The sequence below is a fragment of the Falco biarmicus genome, chromosome 1 (assembly GCF_023638135.1).
Source record: "Falco biarmicus isolate bFalBia1 chromosome 1, bFalBia1.pri, whole genome shotgun sequence".
Lineage (NCBI taxonomy): Eukaryota > Metazoa > Chordata > Aves > Falconiformes > Falconidae > Falco > Falco biarmicus.
The window spans coordinates 111,456,656-111,476,087 of NC_079288.1; the positions used below are offsets into that span (position 1 = coordinate 111,456,656).

The following is a 19,432-nucleotide window of genomic DNA, read 5'->3' on the forward strand; positions in this document are numbered from 1 at the left end:
AGAGCTGCTACTAACATCTCTCATGGCTTTATTTTTGCTTCAGAGTTCCTTTGCTTTGCCTTTTGCTCCCTTTGTCAGCCATATCTATTATATTTGACGTTGTCTCTCTCCCATGCTGGACTTTTCATAGTTGTGCGTCTTGCTATTAACACCATTCTATCTTAGATGTGTCTGTGGTGTGGTACCTATTCTCTTGTGATGTTTTCCTGCATTGCTGCTTGTTATCTTAGTTTTCCTTTCCATACATACATGTATCTTTAGACTAAGGCCTGCTACCCCCCACCCCCACCCGCCTGCTTCCATTATGATGTTTACAGCCTGGTACTTGTTTTGAACAGTTGTTTATGTTAGGGAGACTTGGGGATTGATGACTGGAGGTAACCGTGCCTCAGCACTTGGAAGCTAAAGAGAAAAGCAAAGTAGATTCATTCCACTGTTGAGGTAACAGGAGGGACACAGAGATTCCTAAACCCCCAGATACAGCCAAAGAAAAAGTGACATAGGATTTTGAAGGCCTAGTGTTCCCTTAAACATAAATCATCAGAGAGCAGAAAAAGGGTGACATGTTCCTTCAACTGACAGTTCAGTGCTTGAATCTGTGTTAATACCTATGGTATCAATGCTATAGACAGGAGAGAATTTCAGTTATACCTTTGGAAGTTATAGTTCTTTCTAGACGTAAATGTATTTCTTTGCTTATTGCTAGTCATATCCCATAAATGAAGAAAGGCAGACAGGTTTTTGGCAATGAAAGAGAAACTTCTTTTACCTGTTAATTTTTATTTTTGGAAAGGAGCCACTTGATCCAGCTGACCTGCACAGTATTTAATATTCACCAGCAATTATTTTTGGACATGCAGTATTTTCATGCTGCTTTTCTTTCTCCAGCAGGTTCAGATACTTGTAGCTGACTCTATAGTTTCCTGTTTTTTCTTTGCCTTTAACATTTGCAGTTATGAGTCACCCTAATACTTTTATTTCCCAAATGACTGCTAGAGCTAATACCATTTTGAGATTGATCTGCAACTTTGCAGAAGGTAGCATTACCATGATGTCATTGTTGTATTTGTCTGCAATGATGGCAGAGTATTCTGGTCTCTGTTCCCTCATTACAAACCAATAATTAAACAAAAATCCCCAAACAAACAAACAAAAAACCCCAACTGAGCAGAGGTCTCCTAGAAAAACAACTAAGAGAAACTTTATTACAAATATTAGTTGTTTAAATATACCAGATAAGCAAAGCCTTTTGTAAATGGTAAGAAGTTGATTTTGTATATTTTGGGAAAGGCATGACAAAGCTAGTGCAGGGCCAAGGGAAGTCATGAGGGCTGTGGGTGATGTTCAGGACTATTGTTAACATTGTAACAGCTATAGAATGCCTTGCAACAGCTCCAGGGGTTGTGGTGGTGTCCATAGCAGTGTTCTATAGATGATAAAAACAAGATAAAGTACTTTAAAGCTGAAGTATTGAGCGTGTCTGCTCTATGAATAGTCACGGTTTCCCCCAGCCCTGGTCCTTTTTTCAGGGGGTTGACTGAATTCCAGGCACTTCGCTACTGAGCTCTACTTGAGCCAATCACCCAAGGAACTTCAAAGGGAGAAGGGTTCTATTTACAGGAAAGGTTCTGTTTACAAGATGCTAAGCCCACCTACTACCCCTGCCACATGCTGGTCTTCTTACAGGAGCTGCTTTTGTCCTGTTGGTACCTTTCAGCTTTGACTTGTGAGAGAAACACCTGTCACATTTGGGTGTATTTCTGTTTCTATACTACTAAATAAAATGAAGGCCAGGACCTCTTCTCTGGTCCTTGAGGGCAAATGGAACAGAGCGGCCACATCCACCTTCCTGGGCACTTGGCTGTAGTCTCCTCTGAGCCCATGTTTATCCATACTGCCAAATAAAAGAACAACAGTCCAGTTCAAGGACTCCCTCTGGCTGTGGTTTTTACTACTCCAAACAGCTTTCCCTAAGAGAAATCAGCATCCGTTGGCCTCAAAGCTGGGGCTTGGCCCTGGACCACCATTTGCTTATTTACATGTAGACACAGAGGCTTTTATAGACGTTCCCCTGGCTTCAGAGTGAGTGTTGAGGACCCACCTAAAAGAAGTGCCAGAGCTGGGACTGGAACTTCAGAAAGGCTTCCTGATAGTCCTGTGTTAAGACAGATCTTTTCAGTCTCATACCATCACACAATCTTATCTTAACAAGGAGTGATAATGTCAAGATTTTGCCTGCCAGGAGTTTCAGGTCATATGGTTTCCAAGCAATCTGTTTAAAAAAATATTTTATTTCATTTTATTTTTAAATAAAGCCATGGAAAAATACAGCTGAAAAGACCCTCATGAGGATTTTTGGTGCAGTATGAGTCAACCTGCAAGCAGCTGATCTGTGGTAGCCCATAAAGCTTCCGTAAGGTGATCTAGAAAATGACTCCCCAATCTGAAACCCCTGCACATATACTCCTGAGCTGCTGAAATGTAAAAGCTCAGGTATCATCATTAAAAAAACTCAGAATGTTCCATTTTGCAAAGGACTTAGTTTGTTTACCTAAAACGTAAACATTTTTTTTTTCTTCTTCTGGAATGTGCCAGGTAAAACAGATAGAAAATGACCCTCTCTTTCTCAACTCCATCATCAACTCATTAATTACAAAGATAGTTATATATAGCTAAGTGACCATCCAAAAACAGGATCAGCTGCTTGGAGGTTGACTAATACTGCACCAGAAGTCCTCATGAGGGTCTTTTCAGCTGTATTTTTCCATGGCTTTATTTAAAAACAAACTGTGAAACCTCTAATAATGGTGCTCAGCAGATTCCTATAACAATCCATTCCAGTGTTTCCTATCTATTAAATTCTTTTCCCTCAAAATTAAGTTATGTCTATCCTGATGCAAATTTAGTGGTTTATTTCTTGTCAGTTGTGGATAACGTATACCCTTCATAGATAACTATGTACAAAAACTCTTTGTTTTTTCCATACAATCATTTTATTAATTGTCCTTGTGAAGTTAAGGCATGTTTGCATGTGTGTATGTGTATGAATAAAAGCGTTTTTCTGCAAACAGGAGTGGAAGGAGAAAGGGGAAGTAAATGAGAGTCTCCCCAAAAGTCTGCTTTTGATTTCAACTTGCATGTTGTGTACCTTCCCACTACCTGACTTGCAAACATACTGTAAGAAGCAATATAATGACAACACTCCAAGGTTATTCCTTGGTATTTAATAACTGATAGGAATGCAGTAGGGACCACAGAGTGAGTCTAATCTGGGTTAAAATAATAGTTTGGGGGTAAAAACAGTGCAGTGAATTTATAAAGAATTGCAGATTAATTTCTTAGGGACACCCCAGAAAAATAAGGCCCTGCTTACTGCATCCACTCATAGTACAATCCTCCTTTGACTAAACATTGCTACTTCAACATTGTCATTTTCAAGAATTAGATCAGGAATTCTAGGGTCATTTTGATAAAGAAGTCGTCTTTTCAATGATTAGATTTAAGAAGTTTCTCACAGAGTCTCCCGCTGCTTGACTAGTCATTGTTTCAATAACAAGAAGTTACCCTGCAGTGACGGTATCAAACTTTTCTGCTTCCTATGGTGCGTTCAGAGGTCAGCTGCAATGAGAATACAGAAGTCTGACAGAATAAAAGGAAAACTGCAACCTTATAAATCGTCACAAAAGAGGTAAAAATTGATGTTTTAGGGAAAGAGCATTACTTTTTTGTTCAGATGGGAGGATAAGGAAACAGGTTATATTTCAGGACATCTTTGGGAAAAGAGAGAAGTAGAGTCTCTGCAGAATTTAGTCATAAAGTGGTGTTGGTTTTGGCTGGAATTGCCACAATGTGAATGTTGAAGGTGAACTTTCTGCGTTCCCTTTCACATTTTTAAAAAATATTTTCACCTGTGTGGTAATTCTAAGTTGATTTTTGAGAAAAATCACCCATGAAACTTCAAATTCAGGGACAGGGGTGTTGATCAAAGCTTTATTTTCAAATACGGTAGTTCATATTCGTGAAGAAAGTGATTGTGTCATACATCTAAAACACTTGATACTTTTTCTCTCAGCTCCTTTGCTTCCCTCCGATTTGCCTCCTACCAGCTATTTGTCATGGAATGTGCTGTCATGAAAATATTATATTTTACTTTTTACATAATTCTTTGCTATATTTTTTTTCTTTCCCTGTAGAAATTATCTACTTTACTATGATTATTTATTGCAACAAACAATAACATGTATTTGACAAAATAAAATCCGCATAATCTCAAATACATTACTGCAGCTTAATGTTTCATACTGTTCTCTATAACAGAGAATCTTCTAAAGATACAAAAAATTGTATTTGGAAACATCACACAGAATACTTCAGACAATATTTAAACCTTTTAAATGAAGCTGGTGCTGAAAGCATAACAAATTAAAAGCATTTCTAGGTGATTAGTCGATGTCTGTACAGTACTTTGAAAATGAAATGCTAGATCCTTGCTTAATTATGAGCGTCCTTGAAATTGCTAGATGCAGTTGAAGAAATGTGAAAACATATGGATGTTCATTTTAAATTCATATGCCCCTCTTACCCTTTTGAGTCTTCCTTCCCCCCATTGCTCTTATAAAATATATTTTCAAGAAAGCCAGAAAATGTTGGGTCACCTACTCCTCTCCAGCAGCTGAGGATTCATTCAGTATACAGTCTGTGTGTATATGCTGCCATTTCTCTCTGATGCATCATGTTTTCTGTGGAAGTGGGATTTAGGAATCCCTCTATTCTTCACAGTTTCGATGAATCCAAAGCTGGAAAAATAAACTAGGCTGGCTTCTTGCATAACATGGCTGAGAAATTCTTGCATGATGCCATAATTTTTGAAATACATGTTTTAGATCAACATCCAAACTTGACTTAAAGATTCAGATTATGGAAAATCTAACACTTCTTTGTGAGTTTTATCTTGTAACAGGTACCTTCACTGTAGACAAGTGCACTTTTTAATTCTACATGTTAAGTTTTGCTATACCTCTCTGATTAAAAAGCTAGTTACTATTTGAAATATTTCCATGTGGGCACATGCAGACAGTGATTTGTTGCACAAACCATCTTCTGTTATTAAAGATGATGTTCTCCCTTACTGTAGATAAGGAAATGGGAAGTTAATAGTTGACACACAGGGTTTACTGAATCTTTGTTTGTTGGGAGTAACACAGTAAATGTTCTTGCTTTGCAAAGCAAGCAAGCAAAATTTTTTTATTGATTTCTGTAGAGATATTGTCTGTATTTGATGGGGTGGTTTTAAAGGAATTGTCCTTTCAGCTTTCTCTGGATTTTTCTTGATTTCAGTGCTGTGGTTTTAAAAAAACAAACCACCCCAAAACCCACACCATCAACCTCTGACCCCCATTTAATGTCTCTCTATATTGTTTCATCCTCTTTTCATACCTGAATTTATTTAATCCTTGGACTGGCTAATCCAGGTTCCTTTGTCCCTTCTTTTTGAAGGAGTGGTGAAAGAAAACATATTCCTCATAGTGTTTTCTGCTTGTGACTAAGTGACTAAGCTTGTTTCTTCCCTGCATGGTGTAAACATGAGTGGGTGCTAAGGTAACATCCCTTTCTTAACTCTGGTATTGCCTTTTTTCCTGATTTATTGGAAAACAACACTTGGAGTTATGAGCCAAGCTCTTATTTTAAGAGGAATGATATCTTTTATATTGAACAGTGTTAACAGAAAGCAAGGGGAAACAACTTCTGCAGGTACATAAACTATGTAACAGCTTTTGGTTGCTATCTATCTATATGCAGTCTGTATATATAACATCTACATGTTCCTCCAAAAGCTTATTGCTTTCCACACTTTCTGCTGGTTTACTTTAGCTTCTCTCAACATAAGTAAATAATTTTCTAGCATTCCCTTGATTAAACTAAGTATATTGACATTCTCTGGCCCTAAGGCAAATTTTTCAGGTGTCAAAATATGCTTTAATTGACTTCTGAATATTTTCAATTTTTTAATATGTTTTTAAAAATGCGAATGCCAGACTAAACATAGTATTCCAGCATTGGTGACATCAGTTTTTGAATATGGAAATAACGAAAAGCAGCTCCTTCTTTTCAATATTCTTTTACTTTTCCAAGGATCAAATTAGTTTATTTAGCAGCATCTTTGCACTGGGAGTTCACTGTTTCTTACCTACCTACTGTTTCAGAATCACTTTTTTCAGTGTCCCATCCTATATGTATAACCTGCATTCCCTGTGCCTAGATTTATGACTTTGCATTTTCCCCTATTAAAATTTATCTTGTTCAAATAAAACTACCTAACCAGTCGAGACAGATTATTCTATAGAACATTTGCCTTATTACTTGCCACTCCACCAGTTTTTGCATGCTCTTCCAAGTTTTACCAGCAATCACTTTGTATTTTCTTCCAGATCATTGAAAATGATACTTAGGAATTAAGATTAGATACTGGCTAGTGCATATTAGAAATACTGTGATTAGACAAGGCATTCCTCCTTTATAGCTGAAGAGGAATGTAGGTATAATTATTGCAACTATCACTAATAACTAATTAATAATTAAAAAAATAAACTTCAATCATTTAAATGCCATTTATGTTATTGTATTTAATACTGTCCACACCTCAGCAAGAATATAGAAGCTCAGAATGTGGAAATAAGCCAAAGACTTTACAGTCAAGTAAGTACAGTATATCAACCAATTTCTTCTCTCAAAAAAATGTCTAAAGCTTGTGGCCAGACTGCTCAAAGTACAATCCCCCATTTCCATAAAATCAATTAAACTTTTGGGGAAGAAAAGAAAGCCACATCTCACAATCCTTTTTTCTAATAGTAGGATATATAAGCTCCACATTGTTATTTAAATTTTAAACCAGCAGTTCATTCTAAGCTTGCAGAAGATTACTGCATTATGATGTCCCTGCTGGACCATGGAAGATGAAATCTAAAGCTAACAACTGTGTCAGATGTTTTGGTTATGGGGATGGTAACACCTCTGTCCTCCTTATTGGTCTGTTCCTATTGAAGCAGCTCCAAAACAGAGTAAGCTAATGTAAGTCTGAGCTGCTGTAGTCCCTTTCCCCTCCCACTGCACAGTGCTGCATGTTTTGTATCAATACCAGTGTTCATCTGGATCTGTGGTAAGCAGGCTTGGGGAGTGAAACTAGCTCAAAACTATGACGATGGTGGTGATGATGATGATGCAGGAACCTGGCCAGCTCAGCTGTGCAGTAGGACTGTGAGAACATGACCTGAGCTGAAAAAGGTCATCAGTGTAAATTTGATTTAGCAGCCTGTGCACATTTCTTTTAGGTCTGCTGTGCCTCTCAATTTTGTAAACTGGAGTCACATGATTTTCCAAATCTTAGACTGGCAGGATCTTGAAAAAACATTTGGGTTTGTCCAGCTCTGTTTTCTGCTGGAGTCAATGGGACTTACCTTTCTGCTAATGATAGATTGGGATAGGAAGAATTTACTCAACTGCAACATTTCCTTATGGACCTAGTGCTCCAAAATAGTTCAAATGTATAGGCGGTTGTAAGAAAAACAGATAAATCATTCTTCATCATATTGCACATTAATTTTTGTCATTCAGGCACCATCTTGCTGTTAATTTTTTGTTTGTAATCAACATAACTATGCTACCTGAGTAAACACAGAAACTACACAGAGAAGTGTGATGTAGTGGGCATTTACAAGGTGAAGTGACATGCATTCACAGCTAATTTTTTGTACAAGTAAGTGATCTGAAATTAAATACATGTTGTTGTTTTCCATAGAAACATACACTATAAAAAGAGTGGTTCAATCTGATTAAGCAGTTTATAAATGCTGTGGGCCACATAATTATCTATCTATACACAGTATCTCAAGCTGTAACATGCAGGCAAGTTTCTCTCAAATAATTTCCACTGCTCCATCTCTTTAGAAATCTAAATTCATTTGCTCTGCAAACAGATTTACTTCATTTCTGTAACTACACCTCTAGTCAGCTTTCAGTCTCAACACTTCCCTGAAACTCCTCTCAGCTAGCCAAATCTTGGAATTGCTTGGAATGTCTTACTCTCTTCTCTCTCCTTTATTTTCTTTATGCCACTGACACTTTCAGTTCAGTCTTTCCTTTGAAAATATAATCTTTTGCAGGGTTTGGTGAAACAGTCTTCTAGTGTTCTGCCCACCTCTCTGCTTAATTCTACAGCATCTCTTTCAGTGTGTTGTTTTTCATGCTGTGAGAATGCCAGGGACCATCTATCTGTCCCTAAAGGGCTTTCCTCTGCACTGCATCCACTACCATTTTTATATTGATGAATTATTTCTGACCCATCTCCTGCAACTACCAATCTTGGTTCTCATCACCCATTTAGGTACTCCTCCTGTCTCCAGCTTTACTATCCCCAGACTGTATTATCTCTCCAAATCATCTATATTGCCCATCACACCCTTTCAATTCTTTTACTGTCTCTTTCCTTTTTGCTAAATTACATTGTTTCTGTTCATTATCTTTGAGTTCCTTCCACAGTTTTACTTTTGTCCTATGACTTACATCATCTAAGCCTCTGTAATGAAAACAAATTTCATAAGTGCTATATCTGTGCCTTTCCTATGCTTGACAATATCGTACACTTCTTGAGGCAAGCTGTGTAGGAAACTGCTCCCTTTTGCACATCCCTTCTGTGGCTGGTGTCAAATTAAATGTCCCATGAAAATAATTAATTTGTAATGTTCAGGGAGAAGGCAGCTGATGATAGATGCATTTTCTTCCTTTCCCCTCTCATTTAATGTTGCTTGCCTTTGATTGCAAGTGCTTTGAATTTGGGATCGCATCTGTGTAAAAGTTTGGAAAGTGACTAGCCCAGGATGCAGATAATTTTTATAAAAGCTTCTCTTGACTTATGAAGAACAAAACCCATCATTGTTGTAAAATATTTAACATTACTACTTGCCGTGTTTAGCACATACAGCCAAGTAACTGTTAGCTGCCTTCTCCAAACAGTGCATTGTTATAGTGATTTTTATTAAAATACTTGAAAAGTCACATGATTCCCCCAATTCAGAGTCCAAGTAGGCATCACTAGGTCAACAAGATTCTGAAGTGTATATATCACCTGGCACCTCTAAGTTACCAAGCAGAAGACAATACTGTTTTCGACCATTGAAAATTTTTTCATGTGGGCACCAAAGAAGGGGTAAAGGAAGGAATGTGGCCCCTTCAAAGGGATGAAGTCAACAGGAGAATCAATAAGAGAAAAGTCTCTCTTACTGCATCTTGAACAGAGAGTTGGCAGGGGAGGAAGTCATGAGCTTCAAGGAGCCTACAACAAATTCAGATTAAGGATAAAGGTCTTGAGGAATTAAAACTCAGATTATATGAATTGTCATAGAAATGGTCAAAAGTTATCTCCCTTGCTTCCTTCACCTTCCATCACCCGTGACTATTAAATTGTTATTAACATATATTCATATGGGGAGGGGCAGTCCAGGCATAACTCGAGCATGTTAGCCTACTGTATTTTTGCCATGGAAAGATGTGGACAACTTGCTTGTAACAGCTTGGAGAAGCAGGTGCCACCATACAGAGCAGCTTTTGTTGGGGTGCAGTGGAAGCAAGCAGCTCAGAAAAGGAGAGGAGCCAGGAGCTTGCTGTGGGACCACCAGCAGGTCCCATCCTTCAACCCCAGTGAGGGGAGCAGGGCTGCCATCACCAGGCAGGGACATAGGGATGGGTTACACTCAAGGCATGGCCAGGAAGCCATTCTGTAAGGATGTGCTTCCACAGGATTGTGCTTGGGGTACTCGTTTGTGAGGTGTTGAGGCCGTGGCAGGAGCATAGGAAGTCGCTGCAAGGCTGTGTCAGGATGTATAGTGGGTAGAACTTAAGATGGGATGTTGGGCACATTTTATCAAGGACATTGTTTTCAGGGGAGTGAGAGAAAAGGGAGAATTTTGGTATCATTTGACACCAGTGGGAACTTGTTTGTGTCCTTGACTGAAGCTAGACATTCTGGGACACTGAATGTGTTGCTATACGTGACCCATTTCTTTTTGAATCTGTCTTACAGAACCTCTCTCCCTTTGGTTTTTTTTCTGCTCAGCTGCTACCCTTCTCAAAGCCCGGTTTGTGCTGTCTGTTGCAGCACAGAGACTGGTTCTCTCTACAGCCTTTTCCTACTGGTTCCAGCAGGAACTGTAGTTGAGGCCTTGTGAATCCTTGTGAACTCACCCCTATTTTATGGTATTACAGCCTGCAGCAAAACCAGGGTCAGAATTTATATAGAAGCATGGCTCTCTAAAATACAGTGCAATTACTACAGTAATTCACCTCTGCTGAACTACGTATATATATGTATGTAAAATGATTACAATTAAGCTTTTCCTCATTAATGCTCTAGTAATTTTGCCTACATGAGCATTACAAAATGCACAAGTATAGTGATCCTTGTTAGACAGGGACCTACGCTGTATGTTCTCTAGATGACAGAGATCTCTGTACTTCGTATCTGTGAGCTACCAACCATGCTGTGGGTGTGATAGAATACTAAATAGCAGTAACATATTTAAAATATAATTACAAGTATTTGATGACATTCATCCATGGCATAATGGGGCAGCTGTATTATTAGGCTGTCCTTAGAAAATTGAATTACTCTAATAAATGGAAATTACTGTTATTTAAATGGAAGACTATTTGCATAAAATAGGCCAGTGCTAAGTGACCAGCTGTTAAATAGGTGAAAAACCTAATCTCAGAGTTCTGGGTCAAGGATGGATGGGTTCTTGCCAAAGATTTTCGTATTTGGGCACTTAGCCTATATATAAAAATTTTGCAATCAGAAGTTTCAAGATCTGAAAACTGCAGCTCAATTTATTGATTTTCCTTTTTCATACTTATATTTAAAAACAGGCTAGTGATTGTAATTCAACAAAATCAACAATTTCTCTTAAATGGAAATAAATAATAAAAAGTCAGATGGTGCATTTCATTTCATAAGGGAAGGCCACTGTTGGACTTGTGGCATTTCTGAGATAACTAAGTGTTTATTTCACTGTTACCTAATTTGGTATCAGGAGCTTGGAGATAATTCAGTGCAAAAGAAATAATTTGAAACTATCGTAATCTCATTAGCTTATATATTCACTTTATCAACAGAAATGTAATGGGTCTATATCTTCCCCGCAACTTTCTGTACCTTATTGCAGCTAGAGTTCAACTCAGACTCCTGTGAATGCACCCTCTATTTTGGAAAATAATGCCAACTCTTAGGACACCAAAGCTTTTGGAAAGACAAGCTGTTTTTCAGCAAGATTCTTGGTTAAAAAAAAGGTTGTACAAGTTACCTGAAAGATGTCTTTCTGTAACGTTCAGCCCTACATCCCTGAGAAGGCTGTCGAAAGTTATAAAGCTTCATCTGCCTGTCTCCAAAGTGTGTTATGGAGCAAGAAGGGGACAAGTTTTCCCTTCATGTGCAATTTTTTTAAATGGGCAGAAATTCAGCACTTTACTGTTTGCCCATCGCTGACTTTTTTGTCATGAGGCCACATTCTCATGTGACTTGACATTGGTACTTTTTCATGTCCATCGATAGATTTATGCAGCTGATAAGCTACATTATAATCTTGATCTGCAAGTATGGTGTGGCTTGATTTACAAATAACACACACTAGCAAAACAGCACAGTGAAAAAAATCATGAATACAGCACAACTTTGGAAAGGTTTTTTTATTTTTTTGTTTTCTGTTTCTCACAAGTAACTCTGCTGAAAGCAGATAATTTGGATATAAAATATTCATTTGGTAAAAGGTCCAGTTTCCATCAAAATGGTATCTTTTCGGCCAACATTTTTTGCATTGAATATAAATAATAATTTAATAATATATGGAATATAAATTATTATATGAATAGAGGGTGTCGCCCTCTATGTCAGTGACCAGCTGGAGTGCATGGAGCTGTGCCTGGGGATGGATGAGGAGCCAACTGAGAGCTTATGGGTCAGGATTAAAGGGAGGGCAGGGACAGGTGACATTATAGTGGGGTCTGCTGCAAGCCACCCGAGCAGGAAGACTGAATGGATGAGAGTGACAGGAGCAGCCTCACATTCACAAATCCTGGTCCTCATGGGATACTTCAACCATCCCGATATCTGTTGAGGGACAACACAGCAGGACATACGCAATTCAGGAGGCTCCTGAAATGCTCTGATAATAACTTCCTTCTCCAAGTGATAAAGGAGCCAATGAGGAGAGGTGCCATGCTGGGCCTTGTTCTCACCAAGATGGAGGGGCTGGTGGGGAATGTGAAGATCAAGGGCAGCCTTGGCTGCAGTGACCATGAAACGGAGTTCAAGATTTTTAGGGCAGTGAGGAGGGTGCATAGCAAGCTTGCTGCCCTGGACTTCAGGAGAGCTCACTTTGGCTTCTTCAGAGATCTGCTTGGTAGAGTACCATGGGATAAAGCCTTGAAGGGAAGAGGGATCCAAGAAAACTGGTTACTATTCAAGAATCACCTTCTCCAAGCTCAGGAGTGACAAAGAGGAAGTCAGGCAAAAAAGCTGGGAGGCTGCATTGATGAACAAGGAGCTCCTGGACAAACTCAAACACAAGGAAGCCTACAGAGGGTGGAGGCAAGGACAGATGGCCTGGGGGGAATACAAAGAAATTGTCTAAGCAGCCAGGGATCAGGTTAGGAAAGTTAAAGCTGTAATAGAATTAAAACTGGTCAGAGAGATCAGGGACAGCAAGAAAAGCTTCTATAGGTACTTTGGTTACAAAAGGAAGACTAGGGAAAATGTGGGTTCTCTCTGGAAGGAAATGGGAGACCTGTTTACCAGCACCATGGAGAAGGCTGATGTAGTCAATGACTTATTTGACTTAGTCTTCACCAGCAACTGCTCCAGCCACACTGCCCAAGCTGCAGATGGCAAAGGCAGGGACTGGGGGAATGAAGAACTGCTGACTGTAGCAGAAGATCAGGTTCAAGACCATCTAAGGAACCTGAAGGTGCACAAGTCCATGGGACCTGCTGAGATGCACCTGTGGGTCCTGAAGAAACTGGCAGATGAAGTGGCTAAGCCACTATCCATCATTTTTGAGAAGTTGTGGGGGTTTGGTGAAGTACTCATGGACTGAAAAAGGGGGAACATAACCCTCATTTTTAAAAAGAGAAATAAGGAAGACCTGGGAAACCACAAGCCAGTCAGTCTCATTTAAGTGCCTGGCATGATCGTGGAGCAGATCCTCCTGGAAACTATGCTAAGGCAAATGAAAAATAAGGAGGTGACTGGTGACAGCCAACATGGCTTCACTAAGGGCAAATAGTGCCTGACAAATTTGGCGGCCTTCTGTGACAGGGCTACAGCATTGACAGATCAGGGAAGAGTGACTGACATCATGTACCTGGACCTGTGCAAAGCATTTGACCCTGTTCTGCACGACATCCTGGTCTCTAAACTGGAGAGACATGGATTTGATGGATGGACCACTCAGTAGGTAAGGAATTGGCTGGATGGTTGCACTCGAAGAGTTGTGGTCGACAGCTCAATGTCCAAGTGCACACAGGTGAGGAGTGGTGTCCCTCAGGGGTCACTATTTGGTCTGGTGCTGTTTAACATCTTTGTTGGCAACACGGACATTTTGATTGAGTGCATCTTCAGCAAGTTTACCACTAACACCAAGCTCTGTGGTGCAGCTGACATGCTGGATGTCATCCAGAGGGACTTTGACAGGCTTAAGAGGTGGGCCTCAGTGAACTTCATTAAGTTCAACAAGGCCAAGTGCAAGGTCGTGCACCTGGAATGGGGCAATGCCCATAATCAGTACAGGCTGGGTGGAGACTGGATTGAGAGCAGCCCTGAGAAGAAAGAATTGGGTGCTGGTGGACAAAAAGCTCAACATGGCCTAATAGTATGCACCTGCAGTACAGAAAGCAACTGTATCCTGGGCTGCATCAAAAAAAAAACATGCCAGCAGGTCAAAGCAGGTCTACTCTGCTCTCATGAGACCCCACCTGGAGTCCTGCGTTCAGCTCTGGGGCCCCCAACAGAAGAAACACATGGACCTGTTGCAGCAAGTCCAGAGGAGGCCACAAAGACGATCAGAGGCCTGGAGCTCCTCTCCTGTGAAGACCAGCTGAGACAGTTGGGGTTGTTCAGCCTGGAGAAGAGATGGCTCTGAAGAGGGAATATTTACAAGGGCATGTAGCAATAGGACAAGGAGGAATGGCTTATAACTGAAAGAGGGTAGATTTAGAATAGATAGAAGTAAGAAATTATTTACTATGAAAGCGATGAGGCACTGGAACAAGTTGCCCAGAGCAGCTGTGGGTGCCCCAGCCCTGGCAGCATTCAAGGCCAGGCTGGATGGGGCACTGAGCAACCTGGTCTAGTGGAAGGTGTCCCAGCCCACAGCAGGGGGGTTGGAACTATGTGATATTTAAGGTCTCTTCCAACCCAAACCATTCTATGATTCTATGATTCTATGATTATTTTTTTCTCATGTTTTCTTCCACTCTGATGTGGAAGAAAATGAAGCAAGATGTCATGTGAATGTTCTGTGGCATTTATGTGATGTGATGTGCTTGGTCCTGGTTTGGGTTTAATTTATTTTTCAATGATGTGGAAGGGAACTTCACTTTTTGTGAAGTTAAAGAATTTTTTTCATTAAGACCCTGAACTGTGTTTCAGAAGGTAACATCATCCACACATCTTGTGTTGATTTTGGTTTGAAGACTGGAATTTAATACTCTTTTAAACATGAATGTCCTGGCTTTGTGTGTTCCCTTGCCATCTGCTAAAAAAGAAAGCTACTGTAATAATAGACATCATAGAAATATTTCCAGCATTTTCAGACCTAGCCAGCTGATAAGTTTATCAACTTTAACTAGTTCTACTGGAAGTTAAACAGCACTTATATAAGGTTATAAAGGGCTGCTGGATGCAAATCTCTGAAGGAAAATTTCCTTTTCTGCAGAGTAAATGTTGAAGCCATTCAACACTGAGAAAACTGTGCATTTTGGGGAAAATGCTTTCAAGCGTTACTCCTTTGGCTTGTATTTATTTAGAGATAAAAGGAATGAAGCCACTAAATACTGCAAGATATAAATCAAATCCAGCTATAGACTTTTAGCTGTTTCCGTGTAGGTGACCGGAGTCCCACACTATTAGGAAATTTGGCAATTTCTGAGGTGGGGAGGGGGAGGTATTTGCAATTTAATAAAGTTGAGAAAGACTACCTGGTAATTCTGAAGCCCCAAAGATCCACTCTTACCTTTAGATTTGATATTTTCTTTTTTTCTTTTTTCTTTTTTTTTTTTCCCCCCATCAAAAAGTGTACCTGCCTTTGGTGGATTGCACCTCATTTACATTCTGAATCAAAGCATCTTCTCCATAAGTATCCATCTAGATACTTAGAGAGAGAACTAAAACTAAATGTATTTAGCTAAATTTAGATATCTAAATATCTACAGTCAAACCACAGCAAACAAGAATAGGTAGATGAGACTGATACTGTGATAGGTAGGTGAATACGTAAGTGAATGCTTTGTAAAAGGTGACATGGAACTTCTACTAGTTTATCTGATTAGCTAAGTTTGGGCACAGGAAGGAGATGTTGACTGGTACCTGCTATCTTGCTGAAGGTTGTGTGGTTAAGTAGTTTTTTCTAGGCATGAAAGAAGGCATGAGAGAAAAGGAGAGCATTTCTGGAGAGCCAGTGTCTAGGGCAAAGTTGTTTCTACCAAGAGAATCCCTAAGCAACAGAGAAAAGTCAATAAAATAATCTCTAAACCACAACACAAAAGGGGAACCCCCCCTGAAATTTATATTTTTGTGAACTTATAGTTTCTTCCAGTTTTGGTACCATGTTCCTTGAGTTAGTAAAAGTGATAGCTTAAATTAGCTCTTTTTCTGTGTGTCTTTATTCTTGTACTGGTAAAAGTGTAAAATGGATGATACTAGCTCTTCTCTGCCTCAGTTAAAATTCCAGCTCTCTAGCAGATAATGAGCCAAAGCAGCTCTCAGAGATTTTACTTTCCCTCCTAAAGAAAGCCTTCTGAAACCTTGAATCGTACTTGCCAAAGTGAGCAGAGCTATTGGGTTGCATCTCTTCATACTTTTTTTTTAATTTGGAAGTCCTTTCTTCTGGAATACAGGATAAGATAGATACAGAAAGGATAGCATGAGCATAACTGTATTAGCGCACCATGGTAAATTTTCATGCTCAGCATGAAATCCCTGTTTTCACATGTTGGAGTAGGCTTGAGCTGCTACTGAAGCGAACTCAGAAAAGGTTCAGGGACTTCTGAAAAAATAAGACCTCCTGTGTGTGTTCTCTCACCTAACTGAATATTTCAGTAGACTCAATGCAATTATTAATCAGAGCAGGACTGGCACAGAATGTGTGAGCAGTCCCACTTTCTTTACTATGTTTATAAAACTGCCCAAATTCCTTTAAATAAATGTTTCCCTAAAATAATCAGTATCATAACTTCCTGTAACCTTCAGCACTAACCTTTTTTAGATATTTGTGAAATTAGATCTCCTGAGCCTTCCATGATACCATCAGAAATGTGTAACACATTAGCTTTGTATTTGTTTAACTGCATAAATACAGGCAAGCAGATTTATTCATTTCAGCCTTCGGTAAAGGCAGTCTTTCAAAGTGCTCGTCTCCCCATTAAGTTTTCTAAAGATACTGTTGGGTTTTTTCTGAACGTAAGTGGCAAAGGAAAGTGTCCCAGGCATGTAATTTTAGTAGTATCTTCTTCCCTTATGACTCATTACTGCTGAAATCAACACAACTTGGGATGTGCTCAGGAACTTCAGTACCTCTTTAATGTTTCCAAATAGTAACATCTGTGCATGTTTATGACTTCATGCTCTGCCTTAGCATTAGTCTTGGCCAATGTTTCTGGCTGTTACGTGGTTGTACTTTTAGAGAGTAAGGTCCCTTCCCACTGCAAAAGGCAAGAGAATTACTGTTACTGAATATTTCATTGAGCAGAAAAGCAGCAATGCTGCAGAAACAGACCTGCTTTTATCAGACCCATATAGGTTTGTTTAGAACTTGCACCATTTATTCAAAGTTAACTGATACACCTCACACACACACCGCCACCCCCCACCCAAATCTTGATCAAACCTTTCCTTTCACTTTCTGCCCTTCATTTAGAGACAATAATGCTTCTGGATTTGAACACCTCTAGATGTACTTGCAATAAGGTCCACTTATTTCAGCTTGCCATCTACCCTGATGGCCAGCTGAGGGGAGGAGAGATATAGAGCGGGAGAAGAGACAGAGCTGAAGAAAAAGCTGTCTTGAAGGTAGTGAGAAAAGGAGACAGCAGATGTCAGGAAACAGTAGTGACCTAAAACACCCCTCATTTGGGACATGGCTGAAAAGGAATCTAGCAGCGAAAGACTGCAACCATTCTTGCTTGTGTTTGTGCAAATTTTGTGTATTTGTATAGAGGTTATGTAAGAGAAATATATTAAAGAACATAGTCTTGATGGAACTTTTGTCATCACCTGACGCTGTATCTTGTGTATTGTTATCAGAACAGCTGATCTGCAAACAAACAATGGAGCATGCAGATTGTCAGACAGGAACGTGCAGTCTGTCAAGACTGCTGGTTTTGCTACTCTAGACAAAGGGCAGTTATAAGAGATCGATTTTTGGAATGCTTTCAGGAAAATTATCCGTGTCTGACTGCACTCCGTCACTATCATGCTCTACATCTTTATATAGTGTATTTAAGGTTCTGTGGCGTCTAGATATAGCAAATAAATGAGCTATCTTTTAAAGCTCAAAGTGCTAATAAAACTGTGAAAGTATGAAATGAAAGTGCCAAAATGTGAGAGAGATGTTGCAAACTTGCGTGCAAAGAAGAAAGAAAATATCAGCTGGAAAAGTCATGAGATTAATGCTAGTACTAAGTCTTCTCATAAAAGATGTGTGTGTACCTGGCATTTGGAACAGTAGTGTACTGCATACTGTGGAAATTACAGATGTCCTGTAAAGCCTGTACTTGATGATATGTAAAGAAATCTTGAAAGGTTTATGCCACAGACAGAATTTTTCTGCTTGGTTTCTACATTTGAAATTCAAATTCGTCAAGGAAAATTCTCTGCTGATTGAGGAGCTAATGACATGTTAATAATCACATGAACAAAGAGACTGAAAGTTGTGCAGCTCAGAGGAGAATGGGTTTAGGGTCATTCTGTTTAAAACTGAATTTGCAAAAATGCATAAATGTATTGAACACAAAACTGAGGAAATATTGAAAATAAAGATAAGACCAAATACATGCAGCCTGCTTAACTCCCCTTGTAGAATATGTGTTATGGCAATGAAAATGAAGAAACTTTTACCTGTGTAAAATCAATATCCACACATTTTAAATGCAAAAGAGGAATGATCTTTGATTTCAGAGTGGTAGTGGTAATGTGCAATATAAATCGGGGAACTTTGTATTCCTAAGCAGACACAAATCAAGGCATCAACACTGCTACTCTGGGTTTGGCACTCTATCTACTAGAGATACATGCGCTGGTGGTATTTTTTTCTGTCAGATACTTGAGTGTGGTAAGACTATATGTGTGTATTGCCGGGCTAATGGGAGTGCGCTGCTACTGGGTGAAAGTTGCATACACTGCACTGCATCTGCTGCAGCAAGGTGAGAGGCATTCACATGATGAATTGGAATTGACTGATTTCTGGATCGCCCTATATTATTTACTTTCAAGTTACAGTTCACACTTGTATTCCACTTTTCTTACTGAAATTAAGGGACTTCATTTGTTTTCTTCCCAGGTTTTTGTTTCTCTCTGAAAAGTATGAGTGATTGCAACAAACTTAAATAATGATACCTCGCCCATAGTGTACTGTGATATGATTATATGGGTACTAAAAGAAACAGAAATCTTCCAAATTCATCTGCCTGTGTGCATGAGCACAATACAAAATGTAAAACTTTTTTTTTTTAAATCAGGGTATATTATTTTGAGGAAGTAAATAGGAAGTAAATAGAGAGGGAATATTTTTCTTGTTTAGGGAAAGCTTCTGAAGGGAGCGAGGGGAAAGGGGTGGCACTTACAGTTACATATTTGAAGGCTATTGAACGTTTTTGCAATCTTTGGTACTTCTAAAACCATTGCTGTATGTGTACATTCCTAATAAGATCTTTTCTAAAGCAATATTTGTGCTTAAAAGTGGTTTAGTTTTCTCCATGCTTGTGAATATAAAACAAAACTATGTGGAGTGTGTGGTCCACTTGCATAATTGTTTGGAGTCCAAAATTAAATGCAGAGTGACAATGGAGAAAATGTCTGTTTGCAGTATGTACATATGTTTGTAGTTTTCTTGAGAAGTTTCTCAAAGTCTTGTGGAAAAACAAGATGACTCTTGAGCTGGCTGTGCTTATATGT

The 19,432-nt window shown here is 39.2% G+C and overlaps 1 protein-coding gene across 1 annotated transcript in view; it reads left to right on the forward strand.

Moving 5' to 3' along the window:
* The first annotated feature begins 9,509 nt into the window (after nucleotides 1-9,509).
* The window catches only part of IQCM (IQ motif containing M), a 117,514-nt gene continuing 107,591 nt past the window's right edge, over nucleotides 9,510-19,432 (forward strand). Inside the window, 5 exon segments of the mRNA XM_056328049.1 lie at nucleotides 9,510-9,674; nucleotides 11,164-11,294; nucleotides 11,296-11,374; nucleotides 11,377-11,416; nucleotides 11,419-11,479. Of these exon segments, the coding sequence (XP_056184024.1) occupies nucleotides 9,510-9,674; nucleotides 11,164-11,294; nucleotides 11,296-11,374; nucleotides 11,377-11,416; nucleotides 11,419-11,479 (476 nt within the window).